We start from the raw sequence: 24,264 nt of genomic DNA on the forward strand, positions 1-24,264 counted from the left end.
ATCCGACTTTTTTAGTATCATGCCAAGTGATTGGTAAAAAAGACATACGTGGAACATATTTTTAATTGTACGAATTAAATTGTTATTTAATAATACAAATTGTGAGTATCTATTTTTGCGTTCTGTTGTGTCCTCTTTCACACATACATATGAATCTGCATGCTGTTCAAATGAATTCATCGCCACCAAGGATGCAAACGACGATTCCAACGAGGGTCCATACGTTAACATCATATCCAGTTTAACAACAACAGCATGCAACGACAAACCCGACAACGTCTGTGATTGGTCAACAGTTTTGCAGTGTTTCTGGTACGTATAGCCATCGGTAAACGACACATATGCAAATGCTGCCAACAACGAGTGGGGTAAACGCCTACTCGCCCATGTCTTCGATACCACAAATGTTACCAACATCGATAACGGCGAAGTACGATCAACAGCCGCTTTCATCGATTTACCGCCAATCACCTACAACAACGATTTACAATCAACCACCGATTTTATTTGATTTATTTGCTCGGCAAACCTTTTCGTTTCGTCAACGATTGTGCCGCAATAATCAAAGTTAAATCTACGAAGGAACTTTTGCAAAGAGTAGCACGTTGGCTAATGAAACTTTTGGAGTTCGATTGAAACTTTTTTCACCGATGTGTTAAGCCGATCACCAGACTTAACGCCATAAGAAATAGAGCAAGCCGGATTCATCATGAATATTAACGTCAACAGCAATGATTGGATACTCACGATAAAGTAAAAGGACGAAAGCCTGAAGAACATCATGTTGATTTTACGAGATGAAATAAAATCGAAACATGTTAAACAATTTATAGGAAATATATGAAAAATCGGAAAGCTTTCTGCAATGGGGTGATATCGACCCGTTACCGTTCCGTCGAATACATACATATAGATCACCTTAGTACATCCGTAAAGAGCAAACGTGGATACACGCATATTCTGGCAAAAGCTTATGCCTTTACAAAATTTGTTATTGAAAACGCTGTACGTAATACGAAATCCTAACCTGCAATAGGGCTTTTGAACGAATTTGCTAGTTACTTTGGATTGCCTCGCTGTATAACATCTGACCGTGGGACCGCATTAACGTCTAAAATGTTTGAGGAATATTGCGTAAACTATAAAGTAACTTATAAAGAATGCCGTCCGCACACCAATGGCAAATGGCCAAGTTAAAAGGATCAACCAAACGATATTGTCATTTCTACGAACGACAACCGAGGAGCAGATTTATTCCTACATGTTTTGCAATGGTCAATTAACTCTACGAAAAATTCAACGAAGGGGTATGGGCCTAACGTACTTATTTTGGATTATAAGTCCATCGATCTTATTCAAAACCGCAGCTGCCATACAGGACGATATGGAGCCCGAGAATAACGGCATAAACGAAAAAAGGAGACTAGCGCTCGAAAACATCAACTTTGGAAACAACGTTTTGATAAGAAGCACTCACGACCAACCACGTATAAGGAAGGTGATTTAGTTTTTATCCAGAATGAATCAAATGCAACCGGTGAGTCTCGAAAGATGGAGCCGAAATTCCGAGGTCGTTATAAAGTCGTATGTGAACTTTTCCTGGAATAAACATCACGTCGCGTAAGTTTTGTTCAGTATTCAATTCAGATAAGATGAGAAGGTGGTGTGGGAATTCACCTGAACTGGATATTTCCGATGAAGATGATGTCGACTTCAGGATTGGTCGAAAACATCATAAATATTATCTCATTGGGGGCCGCCGTGGCGCCGAGGTTAGCATGTCCGCCTACGAAGCCGAATGCCTGGCTTCAAATCCCGGCGTGAACATCAGAAAAATTTTCAGAGGTGATCATCCTCTTAGGAGGCCACCGTAGCGAAGAAGTTAGCATGTCCGCCTATGACGCTGAACGCCTGGGTTCGAATCCTGACAAGGCCATCAGAAAAAAATTTCAGCTGGTGGTTTTCCCCCTCGTAATACTGGCAACATTTGTGAGGTACTATGCCATGTAAAACTTTTCTCCAAAGAGGTGTCGCACTGCGGCACGCCGTTCGGTCTAGGCTATAAAAAGGAGGCCCCTTTTCATTGAGCTTAAACTTTAATTGGACTGCACCCATTGATATGTGAGAAGTTTGCCCCTATGCCTTAGTGGAAAGCTCATGGGCAAAATTTGATCATCCCCTTATTAATGCTGGCTTCATTTGTGAGGTATCCAGCTATGTTAAAACTTCTCGCTAAACGGCACGCCGTTCGGACTCGGTAGAAGGCCCATATCATTGAGCTAATACTTGAAAAGGACTGCACTCTTTGATATGAGATAAGTATCTCCTTTTCCTTAATGGAATGTTCATGTGAATTTCAGTAGGTTTTCTCCTCAGTAATGTTGGCAACATTTGTAAGGCAATTCCCTTCCGTAGTTTTACGTGGTTAAAGGTAAAAGTTATCTACACAGATGTGTCATTCGGCGACACGCTGTACGGCAATAAAAAGTGGGTACCTAAGTCAAAACTTGAAACGCTCGTTGTTCTCCACAGTAATTTTAGTAAATATATTTGAAAATCTGGGCCACCGTAGCTCAAAGGTTACGCATGTCCTTTGACGCTAAACGCCTGGGTTCAAATGCCGGTGAGAACATCAGAAAAATTTTCAGCGGTGGTTATCCCCTCCTAATGCTGGCAACATTTGTGAGGTATTTTGCCATGTGAAAACTTCTTCCCAAAGAGGAGTCACCGTTCGGACTCGGTTATAAAAAGGAAGTTCCTTATCATTGAGCTTAAACTTGAATCGGACAGCACTCATTGATACGTGAGAAGTTTACGCTTGCTCTTTAGTGGAAGTTCATAGGCAAATTTGCTAATTTTTGTTTATTTGAAAACCTGGTGAACACGATTTACGAACTAAATTGTTAGTTTTTACAACCCACGTACTGTTTTGTTTGTATAACATCTATTTGTTTGTATAACATCTATCTATCTATCTGAGTTTTGCTGCTCTATACATATATACGCTGATGATGTCCAGCTCTATCTGAGTTTTGCTAAACCTGAAATACGTCAAGGTTTTTTAAAAATAAATGAAGATTTGGGCATTATTTCCAACTGGGCTCATGCCAACTATCTTAACATAAACCCTAAAAAATCAAACTGCATCTTAATTTCAAATCGCAACCATAATATTATTACTGAAGAACATATATTAATTGGTGAGCAACACATACAGCTAGTCGAAAAGGCTAAAAATCTTGGTATAACGTTTTTTTGTTTTGTTGATGGGCTTTTTTGGTCAGGTTGAGGATTTTTTAAATAAAACAAATCGTTTTCATTTTTTCTCTCGACGTTTCGTTGGTTATTTTTTCCAACTTCATCAGGACAGAGTTTATTGAAGTTCCTGTTTAAAGTATTCTTGTATAAAGTATATGTTTTGTATTGCTTAGTTTTTTCATTTAGACTTACGATTAATTTTACATCTTCGTTGAATTACTTATATTACTATAAAAACTGGACACCACGACACAGAAAATATAATAATATAAATAATTGCACTTTGAGGGAAGTATATAAAGTCTAAACTTATTACTAATATCACAGAACAGTCGTTTTCAAGTTATTGCAATGGAATACTGCAGCTTAGTGTTGTCTTTGTCTTCTTTGGTGTTTATCGACTCTTTAAGTCTTTGTTGAATCCGTAGGCTCTCTAATGTGTATCGCTTGTTCTCTATTTTCTCTCTGTCAAGTACTCTTACTGTCTTAAAGTTTGCCGCATGTCCGCTCTCTTTTATATGTTGTGCTAGTGCTGTCGATTGTCTCCCTTTTCTTATGTCGGCTTCGTGCTCAGCCAACCTAGTGCCTAGTGTGCGTCTGGTGGTTCCCACATATTTTTTGTTGCATTTTTCTTGTTGATCTCCATCACACGTAATTTCGTATACGACGTTGCTTAGTTTGAGTTTGTCTGTTTTGGTTGTTGTTCCTTTTTTCCTGAATATTTGGTTTAGAGTTTTGTTTGATCTATATGCTGTTGTTGAGTTTTCGTCAAGTATGATATTTCCCAAAGATGCGCGGTCGGTAAGCTTAGGGATGTACGGTACACTGTAAAATTTTTTCGTCGTTGATGCTTTTTCTTCATGGGGTCGTTTGGATCCGTTGGTGACGTCGCGAATTAAATTATTTATTAATGCCATTGGATAATTGTTCTGTTTTAAAATTTGTTGTATTTTATTTATGTTGTCTGCTTTGAAACGTTCATCGCTTAACAGTAGAACTTTGTGGATGAAGTTCTTGGCCGTATTAATTTTCGTGCTGTGTGGTTGCGTAGAGTTATAATTAATCATTCTTCCCGATGCTGTTGGTTTCGCGTACCAGTTTGTTATTAACGTATTTCCATTTCTTATTATCTTCATATCCAGGAACGGTAACTCTGCACGAGTTTCCTTTTCTATCGTAAATTTTAATTTGTTGTGATACGCGTTCATTAATTTCATTATCGTTGTTTCATCTTTTTTGTTTATCACCGCGAACAGGTCGTCTACATACTTCACTATAAATTTTACCGTTATGTTCATACTCTGCAGTTCGTCCATTACGTCGTCCAAAAGGGTGTCAAGTACAATATCCGCAATCGTTGGTGAGAGTGGGTTCCCCATTGGCATACCATAAGTTTGTTGGTAAAGTTTTCCAGCATACGTGAAGTAATTGTTATCTTTCAGGCAGAAATTGAGAATTTTGAGGAATGTCTGTCTTGGAATGGTGGTATTAACCCGAAGTGTATCCCATTTATCCATAATTTTCTTAATGGCTAGATATATCGGTATGTTAGTAAATAACGATACCACGTCGAAGGAGACGATAATGTCATCTTTATCCAAAGTGATAGATCCGAGTTGTTGTTTCAGTTCTAGAGAGTTTTTAACATTGTATTCCGTCGAAATTATAGTTTTTAGTATGTTTCCAATGTGTTTCGAAAGAGCATAGCAGGGGACGTTCATTGACGAAGATATAGGCCGGAGGGGAGTGCCATCCTTATGGATTTTCGGCAGTCCGTATAGTTCTGGCGATTGCGGTGAAATGCTGTCTAATTTAGTTTTTTCCCATTTTGTTATATGTTTACTTTTGAATAGTTCCATGATAATTTTATTGTTAACTTTTTGGAGTTTCTCCGTAGGATCCACGTCGATTGGTCTATAGGTTGTTTTATCCGCAAGTAATTGGTTCATCTTCTGGTGATATTCCTTCTTTGACATGACTACTGTTTTGTTCCCCTTGTCTGCAGTTGTGACCATAATCGTGTCTCTGTTTGCATCAATTATCTCCTTTGTTTCTTCATAGATTCCTAATATGAATTTCTCTCTGTCATCATTTCTCATGCTTCGCTTAAAATTCGTAATTCTATTAGCTATTTTGGACCTAGCTGTTTCTTTCTCCCGGACGTCATCTATATTCTGCACCCACTGTTCAATGTCCGCGATAAGTGGAACTGGTGCAACAAAGACAATTTTGCACCAGTTCCACTTATCGCGGACATTGAACAGTGGGTGCAGAATATAGATGACGTCCGGGAGAAAGAAACAGCTAGGTCCAAAATAGCTAATAGAATTACGAATTTTAAGCGAAGCATGAGAAATGATGACAGAGAGAAATTCATATTAGGAATCTATGAAGAAACAAAGGAGATAATTGATGCAAACAGAGACACGATTATGGTCACAACTGCAGACAAGGGGAACAAAACAGTAGTCATGTCAAAGAAGGAATATCACCAGAAGATGAACCAATTACTTGCGGATAAAACAACCTATAGACCAATCGACGTGGATCCTACGGAGAAACTCCAAAAAGTTAACAATAAAATTATCATGGAACTATTCAAAAGTAAACATATAACAAAATGGGAAAAAACTAAATTAGACAGCATTTCACCGCAATCGCCAGAACTATACGGACTGCCGAAAATCCATAAGGATGGCACTCCCCTCCGGCCTATATCTTCGTCAATGAACGTCCCCTGCTATGCTCTTTCGAAACACATTGGAAACATACTAAAAACTATAATTTCGACGGAATACAATGTTAAAAACTCTCTAGAACTGAAACAACAACTCGGATCTATCACTTTGGATAAAGATGACATTATCGTCTCCTTCGACGTGGTATCGTTATTTACTAACATACCGATATATCTAGCCATTAAGAAAATTATGGATAAATGGGATACACTTCGGGTTAATACCACCATTCCAAGACAGACATTCCTCAAAATTCTCAATTTCTGCCTGAAAGATAACAATTACTTCACGTATGCTGGAAAACTTTACCAACAAACTTATGGTATGCCAATGGGGAACCCACTCTCACCAACGATTGCGGATATTGTACTTGACACCCTTTTGGACGACGTAATGGACGAACTGCAGAGTATGAACATAACGGTAAAATTTATAGTGAAGATTGCATAAAATCATTTATGAAAAATGTCCAGAATACCTGTACCAAAAGCTGCAGTTTGGGAGAACAAACAGAAGGATACTATTGGTGATGCCTCGATATCGCCTTTTGATATCACAATGGCAATATCTAACAAATGCGATCCGCCTATGGAACTCACTACCCTTGTCAATACAATCTATTTGCAACGCAAATTCATTTAAAAAAGCTTTACAGAAAAATCTTTAAATAATCTTAATATTGATAATGTCTTAATTAAATAATGTTTATATTGTCAAAATTATTTGTTAATTAATTATATATTACAAATGTTACTTTATATACTACTAATCTCTGTTGAACTGTGTTAAATGTCATTGATATCTCACATACAGTAATTATAAGATCATTGTTATCTTGTTGTATGTGAAAACGAACAAATAAATCTAAATCTAAATCTAAATCTATAATATTTCACAATAAGGAGGGGACATAGTTTCATTGGCGCACCATCGAATTCTGGCAGGCTGCATCTGCCGTAACGTAATTGAACCATAACTACTCTGGTTTGCCGAGGGAGGTCAATTTCTACAGGTGCAATTCGAGGCGGTCAGTCTCCAAGGACTTCATTCACCCGGTGTCTGTTTACCGTATCTGCTACAGTGTCAGCATGAATGTTGTCTAGACCCGCTTGATATGCCGCTTGATCTAGAGGTTTTCTCTCTCTTATAGCGCTGAACCTTACATTCTAGATTATGTAGATCCTCCTTAAGGCTTCTGCGCGGTGGATATCTAACCACAAGATGATGATTTGGATGCTCTCTGGTATAACAGCCCCAAAGGTATTGCTTAGACAGCATGTAATTATGTCGTCGCACTGGTAGGATCTTTGACTCCTGATGAAGGTGATCCACATGAGAACTGCCCGTCGCAGTTCGGAGGGCAGCATTCTGACAGATCTGAATATTCCACTGCGTGTCACAAAGCTGACGAGATCACACTAACTTACCACAGACCGGCCAATTGCTTTGTACGTGGCCAACAAGGTTTCTTTGTCGAGAGTCTAAAATATTATTCAATAAATTTGCAATATGCATTTCAAATTCCTGCATTGAAACAACACAGCACGACGCACACTAAGGCGCAAAACAATCACAATTTTATATAAAAAAAGACTTATTGCTAAAGGCCGGTACTATGTTCGGTTTTCGCGTTGAAACTCCATTAAAAAAAAAAACAAACGGAACATTTTGCCGAATGTGTTTGTTTCGTCATAACTTGTTTCTTCATCTAGGGAAAATTTACATTTCGCCCATTGAGAGCACAACCACAGTCGCCGTGCAACAAGTCATTAGAGTGGGTATTCTAATAAGTTTTTTTTCGCAAATAAGTCAAATAACAAAAAGGAAAAACGAACCATGGAAACCAATAAAACAAAAATGAAGCCGACAATGGTGTCAAGCGTTGCCGCTAAAATTTCTTTTTGCCGTTGCCCTCACTATTAACAGAGTACTATCTTTCACCTATATTCCTCCAGAGTTTCGCCGACGTTTTTTTATATGGAGTTTGACAGCATTCCGGCTGAAAAACAGAACAGAATACTCAGCTTTACGCAAAATAAACGTGATCGCCAAACTTCTAATTGTAACTGAGTGTTTGTTAGTGTTAGTGATGTTGCTCACATGTATTTATAAATAAGAAAGTATTTTTTAAATATAAATAAATATACTTGGAACGAAAAATAAATGTTTCTTTCACAACAAGCAACTCAATCAATCAGTACGAAATAATACGGTTTGTGAAAGAATGTGTTGTGCTTTTGGTCTTGCAATTACAACAACAATATTTGGATAAGGGTTGAAGATGCTGAAAACAGCTTTTGGAAAGTTGTGGTTATTTACATTATAACAGTGCAAAAGTCTAATTATATTTACAAATAAATACTGCATTAATTACACACCACCATACACCATTAATTACGAAGGGGTGGGTTTTGGTTGAAATTGCGACAACATACATGAATTTCAGAACGATCCACACACTCACATTTGTGTGTACACATGCTCGTAAGCAGCCGATAAATTGTTTGATGCCATATTAATTTTTATATGTAGATGGCAACTTTTTGGCCCAAAAAAGATGTGGTAACCTTGTTAAACCACCGAATGAACGATTTTCAAATATTTTTCCGCAAAAAAGAACGAAATATCATCCTATAAATAAAATGAAAAAATTATGTCATTATTGAATTAAGAAGGTTCAGTCGCTTGCTCAACAACAACGAAATCAACGTTACAAACCTGTGGGGATGGTGGCGCGAGTTCCACTAGGCTGTCATATCTGAACAATTCCTTTCTGTACACTGCCAAATTGAGCCGCAAGAATAAAATATACATCATTATAAACTTTTAAATTATAAATTAAAAACAAGAAAAAAGAAACAAAATGTGAAAAATCCAAACAAAGCATTTATCGTTCTAATTGGAAAATTCAGCTGTGACTTTACATTGTATAAATTTACGTGGGACACACCCACAGAATGTTGGCATAATCCCCTACGTCTGGCATGTCATATATACATATGAAGCATGCTTTTGTCGCATCATCTAAATACCATTCGCTGATGCAAAACGTGTATTGCCATCTCTTTTTGGAGATTGTTTACAAAGGCTTTTGTTTATATTTTATTGTCTGTGGTATACAGTGTTATAATAAATTTAATACAGGCGACAGCGTATTTAAATTGAAGTCTTATTGAAACGCTTTCCCAATAGTAAATGCAGTGAATAGAAAAGGAATCCCTTACAATGTCTGGTACTATATTGGAGAATCTTAGTGGGCGTAAGCTTTCCATATTGGTGGTTTCATTGATGCTATCTCAAGTGGTATGTTTCTTACTGGGAGGTCTTTTTGCTCCGGTGCCGGCCGGTCATCAAAACATATTGGGGATGGTATGTAAAGATAAACCACAAAGACAAAATGATACATCCTTCTGGCTGTACTCTCGCGGGGCTGGTCAGTGTGCTTCCATATCACAAGAAGAAATCGAGCAGCACTATACTAAAATGGCCAACGAAATTGTTTATCTATTTCAAATGCCTCTACCAAGGGATGGTAAACAATTGGACTACTCTCGTTGGCAGCAAAATTTAATTGGAGTCCTGCAAGTTGAATTAGCCTATGTGTCCAAGGTTGGCTTAATAGAGCCCCCAAAGGAATTGAAATTGACGATCGATGCTCGTTTAGCTTACCGCAACAAAGATGATGCGCCAAATGATTGGAAACTATACGCACGTTCCATAGAACAAAGATACTTGGATTGTCACCCGGTACATACTAGTCAGCAGGAAACAATGTATTCATGCGAAATGATTCCCCTTTTTGAACTGGGTGCCCTACATTACGATTATTATCTTCTAAATCTTCGATTTCCTATTGATTCTGATATGCATATGAATTTAAACATTGGTCACATGCATGACTTGACCTTGACTGCAATTTACCAAAACGGAGGTTTTACAAAAGTTTGGCTTAGCTTGAAAACGGTAATGTTTCCATTCATCGTCATTATAATGGTTTGGTTTTGGCGCCGAGTGCATATTCTACAACGCTCACCGGCTTTACTGGAATATATGCTTATCTACTTGGGGGGAGCCTTAACGTTTCTGAATCTACCACTGGAATACCTTACGCTTAGCTTTGAGATGCCCTATATGTTGTTGCTGAGTGATATACGTCAAGGTATTTTCTATGCTATGCTATTATCTTTCTGGCTAGTCTTTGCCGGGGAACATATGTTAATCCAGGAATCGCCACAAAAGAACTCAATACGTTCGCGGTATTGGAAACACCTTTCGGCTGTTGTGGTTGGATGCTTGTCGCTTTTTATTTTTGATATATGCGAAAGAGGTGTACAGTTGCGAAACCCATTTTACTCCATATGGACAACACCATTGGGTGCAAAAGTTGCTCTTAGTTTCATTGTACTAGCCGGTATATCAGCAGGGGTCTATTTTATATTTTTGTGCTTTATGGTTGGTAAAGTCTTTCGTAATATTGGTGCTAAAAGAACCTCATTGCCATCTATGTCACAGGCCCGTCGCTTGCATTATGAAGGTAAGATGAAACCTCAAATTATTTTGTATTGAAAATTCTCTAAATCATTTTGACTTAAAAACTGTACAGAGTCCTTGAATATTGAAACTATTTAAAACATTCTTTTATAGGTCTTATTTATCGCTTCAAATTCTTAATGCTTGCCACGCTTTTGTGTGCTGCACTGACAGTAATCGGTTTTATTATGGGCCAAGTGGCGGAAGGACATTGGAAATGGGACGAAGACATTGAAATTCAATTGACATCGGCATTCTTGACAGGAGTTTATGGCATGTGGAACATTTACATATTTGCCCTACTCATCTTATATGCTCCCAGTCACAAACAATGGCCATGTTCGAACTCAAATGAAACATCACAATCTAACGAGAATATTGTTGCCGCAGCTGCTAATGAAGAAATCGAATTTAACAATCTGCCTTCGGACACCAATCCAAGTGAAATATCATCACTAACTTCATTCACAGGCAAAGTTGCTTTTGATTAGAATTAAAAAAAAAACATAATTTATTAATCGCATCCAATTTATATAAGTACTTATTAAGAAAGCATTACTACCATATAACATAGAATTTTAATAACTTTTCACGCAGACTCATTTCTATCTTTTTTTGCAAAACAATAAGTTATTTCTATTATGAACGTTTACGAAAATAGCTTACCGTCGTTCTCCTTCTATGTAGATGTTCTAGTTCTTTACTTTTTTTTAGTTTATAAGTTTCACATTATCGAACTAAATATTCACCGCTTCATCTTGACATTATTTCAAGTTGTTGTTTTGAACATTAACAATACACATAAACAAAGGTGTTTATTAGTTTAGAACTTATTTCAGTATTAGAAAGAATGTAATTCTATATTTTGTTTTTTTCAATTAAAAATTCAGCATAAAAAAATATACTGTAGAATCATATATCTCATTGTAACTTATATACTTTTAATGTAGATTTTCAACTCTTACAGTGATTACAAATAAAGCATTTAAATAAATGTGTTTAGCTTTAATACGGGCAGATTAAAAGCATTAAGAAAATTACTTTTGGCCGTACTCCAAAATTAGCATTGATCCCGGCACGGGGTGGGTATTAGCACCACACGGATTGAAACTCTCAATTCCGATTTTTGCATTACGACAGGCTTGGGATCTGTGATGACGTGGCAATTGCGGTTAAGGGAAAGTTTCCCAGCACTCTAAGAGATATACTTCAGGAAGCTCTACGTGCAACAGCAAAGTTGTCTAGGTTTAAATCCGTGCAAGACAGAAGTAGTTCTTTTCAGCAGGAGATACAAGTTGCCTACAGTGGAACCTGTCTCATTGGTTGGAAAGAATGTTCCATTTGTCTACTGCTCAATACTTAACCGGATCCAAAGGATGACTTATTTGTGCATCACAGCTGCACTGAGGGCGATATCATCTGATGTACTGAATTTAATTCTACATCTTATGCCTGTGTATGTGAGGCGAAGATAGGCAAAGATCCTAGTACTGAAACATCAGGCAGTACAGGGAAAAGAAACTCAATACAGCTTAACGAACAGGGACCCGACGATGGAACTTTATAAGAGTCGGAAGACTAGACTAGGCAAAGAAACGATGACATCAGGCAGTGCAGTGACTGGAAAGTCAATGCCGTCTAAAAAACAGGAAGCAGAGGACCAATGATTGAGGTAATCCAGATAAACCTCCATCGGAGCGAGACTGCTGCATACGCTCTGATGGAGAAAATCAGCAAGGGGAAGATTCATATTGCCTTAATTCAGGAGCCATGGGCGGCCCGGAACAAAGTTTATGGACTGAATCATAACAACTACCAATTATTCTATGCCAACACTGGTACTCGGCCGAGGACCTCCGTTATTTGTCATATGAATTTGAATCATATATTTTCCCCAGAGACGAGGTATTAATAGGGTGCGATGCGAACTCTCACCACATTTCGTGGGGTACTACCAACACTAATAAGCTGGGCCCAAGCCCTGGCAGAGTTCTTGACTACAAACGACCTAATAACACTTAATATTGGTAACACCGCAACCTTTGTTGATAGGATTAGGGAGGAGGTATTAGATGTGACGATATGTTCGGAAAATTTAATCGATGAGGTTCAGGATTGGAAGGTCTCCATGAAACACTCTTTCTCTAACGATCGCTACATTAGATTTAGAATTGCACGGAAGGCTACTCAGAAGAAGACTTGGGCAAGATAATTTAGATTATCCAAGCATAGAAAACATTGACGAAAATGTCGGCAGGATTACGACTGCACTGTTGGGGTCCTTCGGAAAGAAATCAGCCCAGGAAAAACCCTAGATAACCGGGGAGATTCGCAATATAGGGAAAGAGGTCCGCAGACTTTTTAACAGAGCACGTCGTAAAAAAGCGGAAGTTTATTGGGGCATGTATCACACACGGCTCAAGGAATACAATAAGATTACAGAGCGGCAAAACGTGCCTCCTGGAATTTTTTTCTGCGAACAGGTCGACGCCGCCAAGATAAAAAAGTTTCTCTCAAAAACCCATGTCCAAACTGAAACTTTAATAGACGACATGGGAGTGAGAACAGAGACAACGGAGGACATGTTGTGGCTTTTGATAAAAACCCATTTTCCACAGGTCGTATCCTGTGGAAAATGGGTTTTTATCACTTACGGAGACACCGGAATCTTGGAATAATGACGTTGATCGAAGGTTTATAATTACGGAATTTATGGTGAAGGAATCCTTGGGGAGCTTCAAACCATTTAAGTCACCCGGACCAGATGGAATATTTCCGGCGTTACTACAGAAATAGGCAGACTATCTGGCGCCTCATCTGGCCAAATTTTCACAGCGTGCCTAGGACTTGCATATACTCCGAAAGCCTGGCAGGAGGCAAGGGTGGTGTTTATACCCAAGCCCGGCAAGGCAAGTTATGCGACACCAAAAGCCTACAGACCCATAAGCCTTACGTCCTTTCTACTCAAAACCATGGAATGTATTGGGGACACCATGATAAAGAGTATGACATCCAGCGAACTGCTCAAATACAAACAGCATGCCAATGTCAAGGGAAGGTCGGTGGAGACTGCCATGCACGAGGTTGTGCATAAAACAGAAGCCTTCGATGCCAAAACGTACACCCTGGCGGTATGCATTGACATAGAGGGGGCTTTTAACAATGTGCGGACCGACACACTGATCCAATCCTTAGAACAGTACCGGGTGGACCCGTTCCTTAGAGACTGGATAAACCATATGCTAAGGAACAGGTGGATAAATTGTGTGTCCAATGGCATAAATATAAGGGAGAAAGTGGCACAGGGCACGCCACAAGGGGTCATTTTATCGCCACTCTTATGGGTGACCACCATAAATGACCTATTACTGATGCTGACTGAGGAGGGATTTAAACCCGTCTGCTACGCAGATGATGTTATAATACTTCTAAGGAGTTAGGATCCGAGCGAGCTATGCAGAAGGGCCGAAAGGGGCTTGCATATGGCATTTGACTGGGCTAGACCCAGAGGTCTCAATGTTAACCCAGAGAAGACTGAAATATGCCTGTTCACGAGGAAGACGAAGGTGGTCCAATTTATCGCACCACGTTTCCTCAATAAGACGATTTCGATATCTGACAAGGTCAAATACTTAGATGTGATCTTGGACAGGAAACTGAATTGGAAATGTCACATTCAGGAGCGTACTGAGAAGGCTCACAGATGTTGGGCATTATGTAGACGGGCTGTAGGCTCGCAATGGGTCTGAATCCGAGGATATTCCACTGGCTCTACAGGAGCGTGATTAGACCAATACTTACGCCTCAGTAGTTTAGTGGCCTGCTATGGAGAAAAAGTGCAACCTAAGGACCATACAACATCTTCAGAGAACATGTTGTCTTGGCATAAGCGGAGCGATGAAAACCACGTCCACTAGGGCACTGGAGACTATTCTAGATATCCGACCTATTGACATACAGATTAAGTGTGAGGCAGCCACTGCGGCTTTGAGACATAAGGCGATGGGAGAATGGATTGATGATGGGAGCAGCTATACCATCGCGGTATAATCGAGGCGACGTTAGGAAACCTGGAAGGAAGGGAAGAGGTTTCCGATCGGATACCTGAGATGAACCTTAAGTCGGGTGCTAGGCACTGCTGCCATCGGCACAGTCTTGGATTGACGGAACCCTAGTATTGCCATCTGGAAGATCATTTTACACGAATGGATCAAAGCTATAGGAATGAGTGGGCCTGGGGGTTTACATTGAGAACCCAGGGAGTGAGATCTGTTCTAGACTGCCTGACCATAATACGGTCCAGCGGGCGGAGATCCGGGCGATCACGGAATGCGTGAAGTAGAGTGGTGCTAACGCGGGGACGTCGAGTGTGAACATCTTTACCGACAGTAAAATTACCATAAGGGCAATAACAACCAAGACGTTAAGGTCACGAACAGTCTTGCAGTGTAAGAGGAGGATGGCAAAATCTTCATCGTTTGGATGCCGGGCCATAATGAAGTAAGGTGAATTGAAAGAGCAGACGATTTGGCGGTGAAGACCAGAGGACTGCAGTCCGAGTTAAGGGAGTGGGCGACGTATGCGCATGCAACATTGTGGAACAGTGAAACGGTCGGTAGGACGGCGAAAATCCATATCGGGAGAAGACGAGGCTATTACTGAAAGGAATTTAGGGATAAGAAGTCGAAAGCCCAAGGTGGGTGATATCTGCGGCACTGTTTAACCTCTACCTATCCTCCATTTCACCCCTCTCCAGACGGCATAGAGATCGTATCATATGTGGACGATTGTACGATCATGGCATCAGGCCCCCCACTCATTGATGACATCTGCGATAGGTTGAACGTCTACCTCAACTAGCTTGCCTCATATTTCGCTGCAAGAAATCTGAAGATATCCGTCACCAAATCTTCAGCCACATTGTTCACTACAAATACGCGTGAGGTGAATACTGAGCTGACTGTGATGGTCGATGGAGAAATGATTCCGACCATCAAGTGTCCCAAAATACTTGGCGTCACATTTGACAGCTCTTACACATTCTCCTCACATGCCACAGCTATCTGCAATAAAGTCAAAAGTAGAAACAAGGTCCTCAAGTCACTTGCTGGCAGCACTTGGGGTGCAGACAAAGAAACCTTGTTGACCACGTACAAAGCAATTGGCCGGTCTATGGTAAGTTATGCAGCGCCAGTGTGGTCTCGTCAACTTTGTGACACGCAGTGGAATAATATTCAGATCTGTCAGAATGCCGTCCTCCGAACTGCGGCGGGCTGTCTCCTCAGTTCTCATGTGGACCACCTCCATCAGGAGACAAAGATCCTACCAGTGCGAAGACATAACTCATGCTGTCCAAACAATACCTTTTGGGCTGTTAATTCAGAAACCATCCAAATCATCATCTTGTGGATAGATATCCATCGCCCAGAATCCTTAAGGTAGATCTACACGATCTAGAGCGTGAGGTTCAGCGCTACAAGAGACAACCTCTAGATCAAGTGGCATATCAAGCGTGTCTAAACAACATTCATGCAGACACGGTAGCAGATGCGGTAAATGGCTACCGGGTGAATGTAGTCCTTGGAGAACGACCGCCACCCATTGCACCCGAAGAAATCGACCTCCCCCGGCAAACCAGAGTGGTTCTGGCTCAATTACGTTCCGGCAGATGCAGCCGCCTCAATTCCCACAGTGCTAGAATTGATGTCGACGTGCAAGCTGTATGTCCCGATTGTAACCAGGGACCGCACGCTACACGTCACCTGTTTAACTGCCCGGCCAGACCTACTCGACTCAGACCCAGATCCCTGTGGACGCATCCCATCTTAGTCGCAGAGTTCCTGGGTCTTGACACTCAACAGAATCAAGCAGACGAAAGATAGAACACAATAAACTGTTACAACAACAACCATACGAATGGTTCCAAACTAGACGAACAGGTGGGCTTTGGTGTGTACTCTAAAAATTTAGAACTGGTCATATCGAAATGGTTACCCGACCATTGCAGTGTGCATCAAGTGGAGTTCCCTGCAATTAAGGAAGTGGTGGAATGGCTACGATATGATGTCATTACGACGAATGGCATAAATATCTTCTCAGACAGCCAGGCAGCCATTAGATCCATGGAAAACATATTTTTGAACACAAAAACCGACATCAACTGTCGCAGATCTTTCAACGAGATAGCTGAACAGTTCAAAATTCACCTGTTCTGGGTGCCGGGCCACAGAGATATCCCAGGGAATTCTAAAGCAGACGAGCTTGCGAGACTAGGAACTACCTTACACACTCCAGGGACACTGGAATCTGTGGGTATGCCTCTAGCGACATGTAAGCTAAGTTTTCAGCCCCAGGCCCGAAGAGCAACGGATGATAGATGGTCAGAAAGAGGGAGCTGTGAGCATTCCAAAACTATGTGGCCTCATCTAGATTTGAAGAGGTCTACTGATTTGCTGTCATGAAGTCTCAGTCATTGTGTCCGTCATGAAAGGTTACTGTCTAATCGGAAAACATGCTGACAGAATGAAGGTTGCCTGCAACGACATTTGCAGAAGCTGTGAGGACATCGAAGAAGAAGAGATTATAGAACACCTTCTGCGTGTGTGTCCCGCACTAGCAGTCAGAAGGAGTTCTCATTTCTTTGAGAACCTGTCTGATTTAGCGGATGGAACATTCGCAAGTTATTAGGCTTTTTAAAGCGATCTGGATGGATCAACGGTAGGAACTATAAGGTATCTTCCTTCTTCTGTTCCTATGGTATTACAATGGACGAAAACGTCTAAGTGAGTCTGATGGCAGACTGCCACTTAAACCCAACCTATCGTCATTACGAATAGCTCAGCTGAGAGCTACCGGGAGCGTCCACAGGTTGCGAATTATTGGCGGATTTAAATAACCAAATAGCCATAACGTTCCCGCGGCGATCGGTACTATGGACCGGAACGAGCTTTTATGAGCAAGCTCGTAGAGGAGGAAACATACCAAGTATAGGTTATTGTTGTTGTAGCCACATTTTCATGTGGAGGTGGCGATCCTCGTCAAGCTCTTGTATAAGAGCAAGCTCGTTTCCATCCAAAGGTTACTGTCTAATCGGAACGAGCTTTTATGAGCAAGCTCGTAGAGGAGGAAACATACCAAGTATAGGTTATTGTTGTTGTAGCCACATTTTCATGTGGAGGTGGCGATCCTCGTCAAGCTCTTGTATAAGAGCAAGCTCGTTTCCATCCAAAGGAATCGAATTTTTGTCCTATAGAAAATTTAATTGAAATTTGTTCCTTGGAAATTTTTATCGAAATTTTGTCTTAAAAAATGTTATCAAAACTTTTTTATTAATAAGAGTTGAAAAAAAAGACTTTGGAAAAATTTTATCAAAGAAAAATATCATCAAATCTTCATTGAAAAGTTGGAAAAAAAATAAGTAAATTTGATCAATATTTTATCTTAGGATATTTTTTTATTGAAATTTTGTCTTAAGAGAAAATGTTCTTAATTGCCCTTATAGAAAATTTCATTGTTATTTTGTTTTTAGAAAATTTCATGGAAATTTTGTCGTCAGAGAACATTTTATTCTCAACTTTCGAGTCAATCTAAGATTATTTATACATTTTTAAAAGGGTTTACTTTAATGAAAAAATAACTGGTTTAAAAATCTCAAAAACATAAACGGTTTTAAAAAAAATCGTTTTAGATAGTTAGGTTTTAGGAACAAGGTTTTTTGATTACCCTACAAAGTTTACATTTACTCTGCCGCAGAGTGTCCACATCCTATTATTCAGTTAAAAGTTACACAGTTTGAAGATCAGAAAATGGAAAATATTAAATTTTTGATCCAAAGTTTTGATTGATTAGTCTTCTTAAAAAAAACCATCTTAAATGTTTTAACTTGTTCTTTGCAAAGAGCAACTTTTAATAACATTTGTTAGCTTAAACGAGTGCTATATGTCCTACAAAATAGGGAATTTCCAGATCCGCCATTTGTGCTTATGCTGTTTTTTACTTTATTTGTCCCCTAACCTCATGCAAAACATTTCTCGCACAAATTTTTGTAGCCTCCATAGCCAATTTGCTAAATTTACAAATTTGGGCAGTATTTATTTTTTTAGGACCTTTTCATCTGCCTTATAAATAAGATATCTCTATTCTTTTTATTTCTCAAAAATTTTTAAAAGTTTAACTTTTGTCAACAAAGTGCAATTTTTCTCATAAATTTAGAATGAATGTCAGAGAAATGAATGGGTAAAATGATCGAATGTGAAAAATCAATAATAAAGGCCCCATGATTTTATAATTAATAGTTAGATTGAAAGTATATGACAAATTTCACTCTTGAAAAACGACAAAAAAAAAATCTGGTTGGGTCGTAGCTAGAGACGGAGCCTTTTAATATAGTAGAAACCGGTACAAATTTAAATATAGCTCCCATACACATAAGTTCATGGGATCTAGACTTTGACAATGTGGACATTTTCAAACAAATATTCACGAAATTTGGGATACTGGATTATTTTTTTAATTTTTGACGTTGTTGGTGAATTTCGTAGCTATCGTTTCAAATTTGGATAAAGCTATTAAACTATTGTTTTTGCTGGCTTCATTCGAAGTGCATACTTTGTACTTATATTCCCTTGGTGTAAGGTATCAAAACGTCGGCTTTGCATGACATTCGTCCGTACTTACTTGTTTTTTTTTTTAACGGAAAATAATTTGATGTTTTTTCTTTTGACATTAAAGTCTGCATTTCAATTCTGATATACAAACGTACATACATATATGTATATTGTAAATTAGATTTTAAATCACTTAAATTCACTTGTACAATATTTCAAATCATGTCTGAAGAGGAAAAAAACGAAATTGAATATCTTGAAACGCAATTTGCAAATGGGTTGTGTGGCTTCAGTAAAATAATGCCAAATTACGATTTTCGTGAAAAATACATAGTAAACCAATGGATAACAAAATTAAAGAAATCAAATGGGTCCATTGATGAGAGAAGACTACGAAATAACTTTATTGAATATTTTGTAGCGGATACTAACATATTCAAAGCGGAACCCTTTAACAGTTTGCCAGATAATTTTAACGGATCATTGATGGTATTAAAGAAGCTTTTGGTATGTTTCAATTAATTAATAATCGCGTTGAGCTTTGTCAAAAAACATCTGTTTGAGGCTGCAAATTGCTGCTGAAAAAAAAATGCAGCAAAAATTTGCAAGCTCTCAATTACCTTACACCGACAATTTTGCTCAAGTATCAAACAGATGTTTTTTGAAAAATAAATAGCAAAAGAGAGTAAAAGCAAAAAGATTGGCTCACTTGCCCAGCTGATGAAATTGTCCAACTCCAGAGTTGTTTCCAAATCTCACTAGAACGTCAAATGCTTGGTTTGGATTTTACAACTTTATCACATTTTGTTCCTTTTTTCACATTTGCATACAACTCTTGAGTTAGAAAATTTCATCAGATGGGCCAAGACTTTTCCTTGTATAAATTTGCCTAGACTAGAAAGTACGAAAACGGACCTAATGTATTGTATATCGATGGCTTAATTAATTAATAATTAAGGCCTAACCAAGATATCAAGGTGGATTTTAAAAGGTGGTCTCGCGCGACCAACTGTTATAGCCACGCACATGTATTTGTTTGCGTGTGTTGGCAAAACGACGATCAGCTTGATGGCAAGATGGCAGATTACACCATATGGTTTATGGTTGTTGTACAAATGAGACCACCTTTAATTGTTTCGCTATGCTAAGATATTTTTTTTTTTTGGACTTTAATCGAAATGGCAGAGTACGACTCTATATGCCAGGTTGTACTTCCGAAGTTGGTGTCCCCACCAACTGTAAATTAAAACACGTGTATTAAAAATACAGAATTAAAACCAATGTACAGTTATAACTGTACTGTGTATAACGATGACTAAGCATCGAATCCCGAAGCGTCCGCTTCAGACGAATTCTAAATGCAAAGTGTATGCTAAGATATATTCATTTACAGGTAGTGGCAGTTGCCCAACAACAAACATAAGTGTGTTCGTATACTCAAAAATTTATGCAAATTTGAAAAAATTTTTACTGGAAATCGTTCGCGTACTTTATTCGCCAGCAGAAGAGAGAGGGAGAGTGCGTGAAAGCTAGCTAAATTGAGAGTTTGGTAATTGAGAGCTTTCAAATTTCTACTGAATATTTTTTCCCAGCCCAAATTTGGAGCATCGAACAGCTGTTTTATGAAAAACATGTGTTTAATTCAAATAAATACCAAAAGAGAGTAAAGGCTGTACTAACTCTCCCACAAACTTTTACTGGAAAAATACGCGAACAGACCTATTGAGTAAGATACTAGTTCGCGCCATTTTTCGTTGTTTGCGTATGCCATGGTTCTTAACTATAATACACACACAACCAAAACTCATTGGCAGATAGTACACTTCGCGCGAAATAATGTTTCTCAGCTGTTTACGGTACACTACCTAGTATTTATGGCATGGGCCCAATGCAATTTTTAACGAAATGGCGTTTTTTTATTCTGGAAGACAAATGTCAGATGCACATTCCCTCAAAATTTCAGGTGGATACAATTGCAAATAACGGATTTATAAATATTGAAAAAAGGCATAAGTCAAGTTTCTTCCTTCTGCTGTGAAGTAGCAAAATAAAATGTAGTTACCGTTTTTTTTTATTATTTTTGTTTATTGAGATTCCATTGCAATGTATTGTCCGGCTTTAGACCTTTGTTTAGTGTTTTCTATTGGAAGGCAAATGTCAGATGCTTATTGCCTCAAATTTTGGGCGGATACAGTTACAATAACAGTTTTACTATGGACTAGCTATTTGAGCCGCATATCTATACGATAGGGAATAACATGAAAGCACTTTATTTACATTGGTTATAAATAGAGCTTAATGTTCTTTATGTTAGAAAAACTCTTATGCGATAGCAACAGCACTTCGGAGTAATGTTAAACTTTTAGTGCTTCAACAGTTTTATAAATAGTGACATCGGATTATGTAAGTGCTCTACATATGTATCGATCCATCTGGATCGGATTTGTTATAGATATTGAATGCCTCAGATCTTTAAAATATGGTTATGATAGAAATAAAAGGCTTTTCGTTATCAAAAGATAATGGAAAGTCAAAAACAAGAATTCCCATTGATTTTTTTTTTTTTTCAATTTTGTAAAAGAATTTTAAGTGCTTAAGAAGTCAAAAGGCTTATATAGGATGTAGGCAGGTTATGGCCACATTCGGGTCATAATTATGTTAGACTTTACAGTAGAAAATATCGCACTAAATTTCATAAGAAATAAATAAAATTAAGTGAATTCACAATTACGAAACCTGAGGCACATTTATTTTGTGTTTTGTTAACCCTAACATTCATCAGAAAATATCAATCTGATGATGGTCAACGTTAAATTGTTATGGAGGAGTAAAATTTCTGTAAATGAAACTTATACATTTGTCTCGCTTACCCTTGCTTCAAAATCTTTGTGGAAATTCGTAATGAAGTTAACGCACATATTTAGAAATTAATGAACTATTTGCTTTGGAGGCAACTTATTACTTATTTTAAACTCATTGTTTCTTTACAGCCTAGAGATCCAAAAGAAAACATTACTCTGACCGATGATGAAAAAGGATTTTACATAACGGAATTGTTTGCCACATTACCTGACAAAGGATCATTTTTAATAAAACAACCGGTTCCACGTGATGGTTTTTTTTTCATAACTGTGTTTAAACCGAATGAAGCGATTTTTTGTGAAAAATCCTAATATTTAGCACACATATGTATATTTCTTTAAATTTATATTATATATACCTACTATAAAAAATATTTTTCATCTCAAAATGCAAGATTCTCTGAATACCTATTATAATATCGAAATCGGTCTGACAATCGAATTATCCGATAGCGGATCCGATGACTTCACGTCATCGTAACTAAAAACGAGAGAAGTGGTTGTCATGTTGTCGTTCCGACTGATCATGCGATCAGCTGAGTACAATTTTATAATTTTTATTTTGCAGTATGCTCCTCTGGCTACATTTTCGATACCATAAGAAATGTATTGACATATCCTTAACAAAATTTTCATTACCGGTACCGTTATCGAAAATTTCGTTTGCAGGTACGCATGTCGAAACAATTAAAGGTGGTCTCATTTGTACAACAACTACAGATCATATGGTGCAATCCGCCATTTTGCCATCAAGCTGATCAACGTTTTGCCAACACGTGTATACTCACACTCACACAAAGAAATTTGTATGAGCGTGCGTACATGAGCAGAGAATATGCGAGAAAGACGATAACAACAATGGAATGCAAACAAAAATCTGTCATCTTAATACCGTCAAACCTGGCCGGCTGTTAACAGCTGTTCGCGTGACCACCTTTTTAAATCATTGTTGTCATCTTCTTTCTCGCATATTCTAAACTCATGTATGCACACATATAAACACACGCACAAAATTTTCTTTGTGTGTGTTGGTAAAACGTCGATAAGCTTGATGGCAAGATGGCAGATTGCACCATATGATTTGTATTTGTTGTACAAATAAGACCACCTTTAATTTTTTCGCCATGGTGCGTACCATGCCATAATTACCAGGTAGTGTACCGTAAACAGCTGAGTACAATTTTTCTCGCGAAGTGCACTATCTATCAACGAGTTTGGGTTGTATGTGTGTTTTATAGTTAAGAACCATGCCACATACAAACACCGAAAAATGGCGCGAACTTGTTGCATACACAAAATTAGAGTTGCACTAATCACTGATTTTGACAGATAGTGCACTCAATATATTGTTGTTTGGCAACGGGCACAACCTGTAAATGAATATATCTTGGTGCGTATCATTATATAACTACGATCTTAATAGGTCTGTTCGCGTACTTTTCCAATAAATATACATAAAAAACAGGGAAACAGATCATCGAGCCATTAAATCCGGAAATCCGAAGGCTCCCTCGCGTTGCGTTGTGCCACTGCCTCATATACTTCTTGCTGGCCACATCGATGTTTCGAGAATACCCAATTTTGTGGAATTGCACATTTATCCCAGTATTTAATTAAGAGCCAGTGCCACCTGACTCCTCACTGAGACTCCTCTCGAAAATTGATGACTGGCCGCGGCCGCATTCGCAGCTAATCCGCATAAAAACTGAGCTTTCCACCATCCACAACCTGTGTACGCGCCCGGTAAATTTCAGCTAAGCTTCCCGTGATATCGATGGACACCACACAAGACGGAGCTCAAAGTTCCAGCCTGTGTGGTGCTTATAGTTATCCCGTGTCCCGTTTGAAGACAAACACGGTGGTGGTACACGCAAACCGGGCAGACCAAAAGTCCAAAAGAAGAATAACAACAAGAAAAAATAAAGAAATTCTAGGGAATACTAGAAACAATGTGTAAGAAAACTATTATAATTAGAAGTTTAAAATAACGGAAATTAAACTAGAAACCTTAAAATTAATAAAACACAATTGTATCAATATAACACTAGATCAATTGTTTTTAAGTGCTCCTTAAATCCGCCTTGCAACCCATGGTACAATTAAGAGGTAGTGTCATTAGAAAAACAACAAAAATTTATCCCCAAAGAAACTACCTTGATTTGCAAATGCCGCATATGCAAATATGTCAAAGTGGTTTTAGAAATAAACTTAGTTTTACAATTTATCTTCTTCAAAAGCGTTTTAAAGTTGTATTTTCATCATTTCAACACC

At 38.5% G+C, this 24,264-nt stretch overlaps 3 protein-coding genes and 1 long non-coding RNA gene across 5 annotated transcripts; 2 read left to right on the forward strand and 2 right to left on the reverse strand.

Annotated features, from left to right (window-relative positions):
• Positions 1-3,596: 3,596 nt before the first annotated feature.
• On the reverse strand, positions 3,597-5,357 carry LOC131997203 (uncharacterized). Its single transcript, XM_059367751.1, has one exon. It carries the CDS (start codon positions 5,355-5,357, stop codon positions 3,597-3,599), a length of 1,761 nt encoding a protein of 586 aa, XP_059223734.1.
• A 2,780-nt stretch (positions 5,358-8,137) lies between these two features.
• LOC106085450 (uncharacterized) lies at positions 8,138-11,304 on the reverse strand. 2 transcript variants are annotated; one of them, XR_001220942.2, is made up of 3 exons: positions 11,193-11,304; positions 8,715-8,776; positions 8,138-8,627 (listed from the first exon to the last, which is right to left on the reverse strand). It is a non-coding gene; the product is annotated as an uncharacterized LOC106085450 (long non-coding RNA). The 2 variants fall into 2 exon arrangements; XR_009398789.1 differs by having other exon boundaries at positions 8,715-8,819.
• Positions 9,044-11,319, forward strand: LOC106085449 (protein wntless). The gene is made up of 2 exons (XM_013249704.2): positions 9,044-10,530; positions 10,641-11,319. The coding sequence occupies exons 1-2, from the start codon at positions 9,222-9,224 to the stop codon at positions 11,015-11,017; spliced, it is 1,686 nt and encodes a 561-aa protein (XP_013105158.1). The 5' UTR covers positions 9,044-9,221; the 3' UTR covers positions 11,018-11,319.
• Positions 11,320-19,264: 7,945 nt separating this feature from the next.
• LOC106085459 (uncharacterized) lies at positions 19,265-22,382 on the forward strand. Its single transcript, XM_059370998.1, has 2 exons — positions 19,265-19,639; positions 22,123-22,382. The coding sequence occupies exons 1-2, from the start codon at positions 19,355-19,357 to the stop codon at positions 22,303-22,305; spliced, it is 468 nt and encodes a 155-aa protein (XP_059226981.1). The 5' UTR covers positions 19,265-19,354; the 3' UTR covers positions 22,306-22,382.
• The last annotated feature ends 1,882 nt before the right edge of the window (positions 22,383-24,264 follow it).

This window comes from Stomoxys calcitrans, chromosome 1, assembly GCF_963082655.1.
Source record: "Stomoxys calcitrans chromosome 1, idStoCalc2.1, whole genome shotgun sequence".
NCBI lineage: Eukaryota > Metazoa > Arthropoda > Insecta > Diptera > Muscidae > Stomoxys > Stomoxys calcitrans.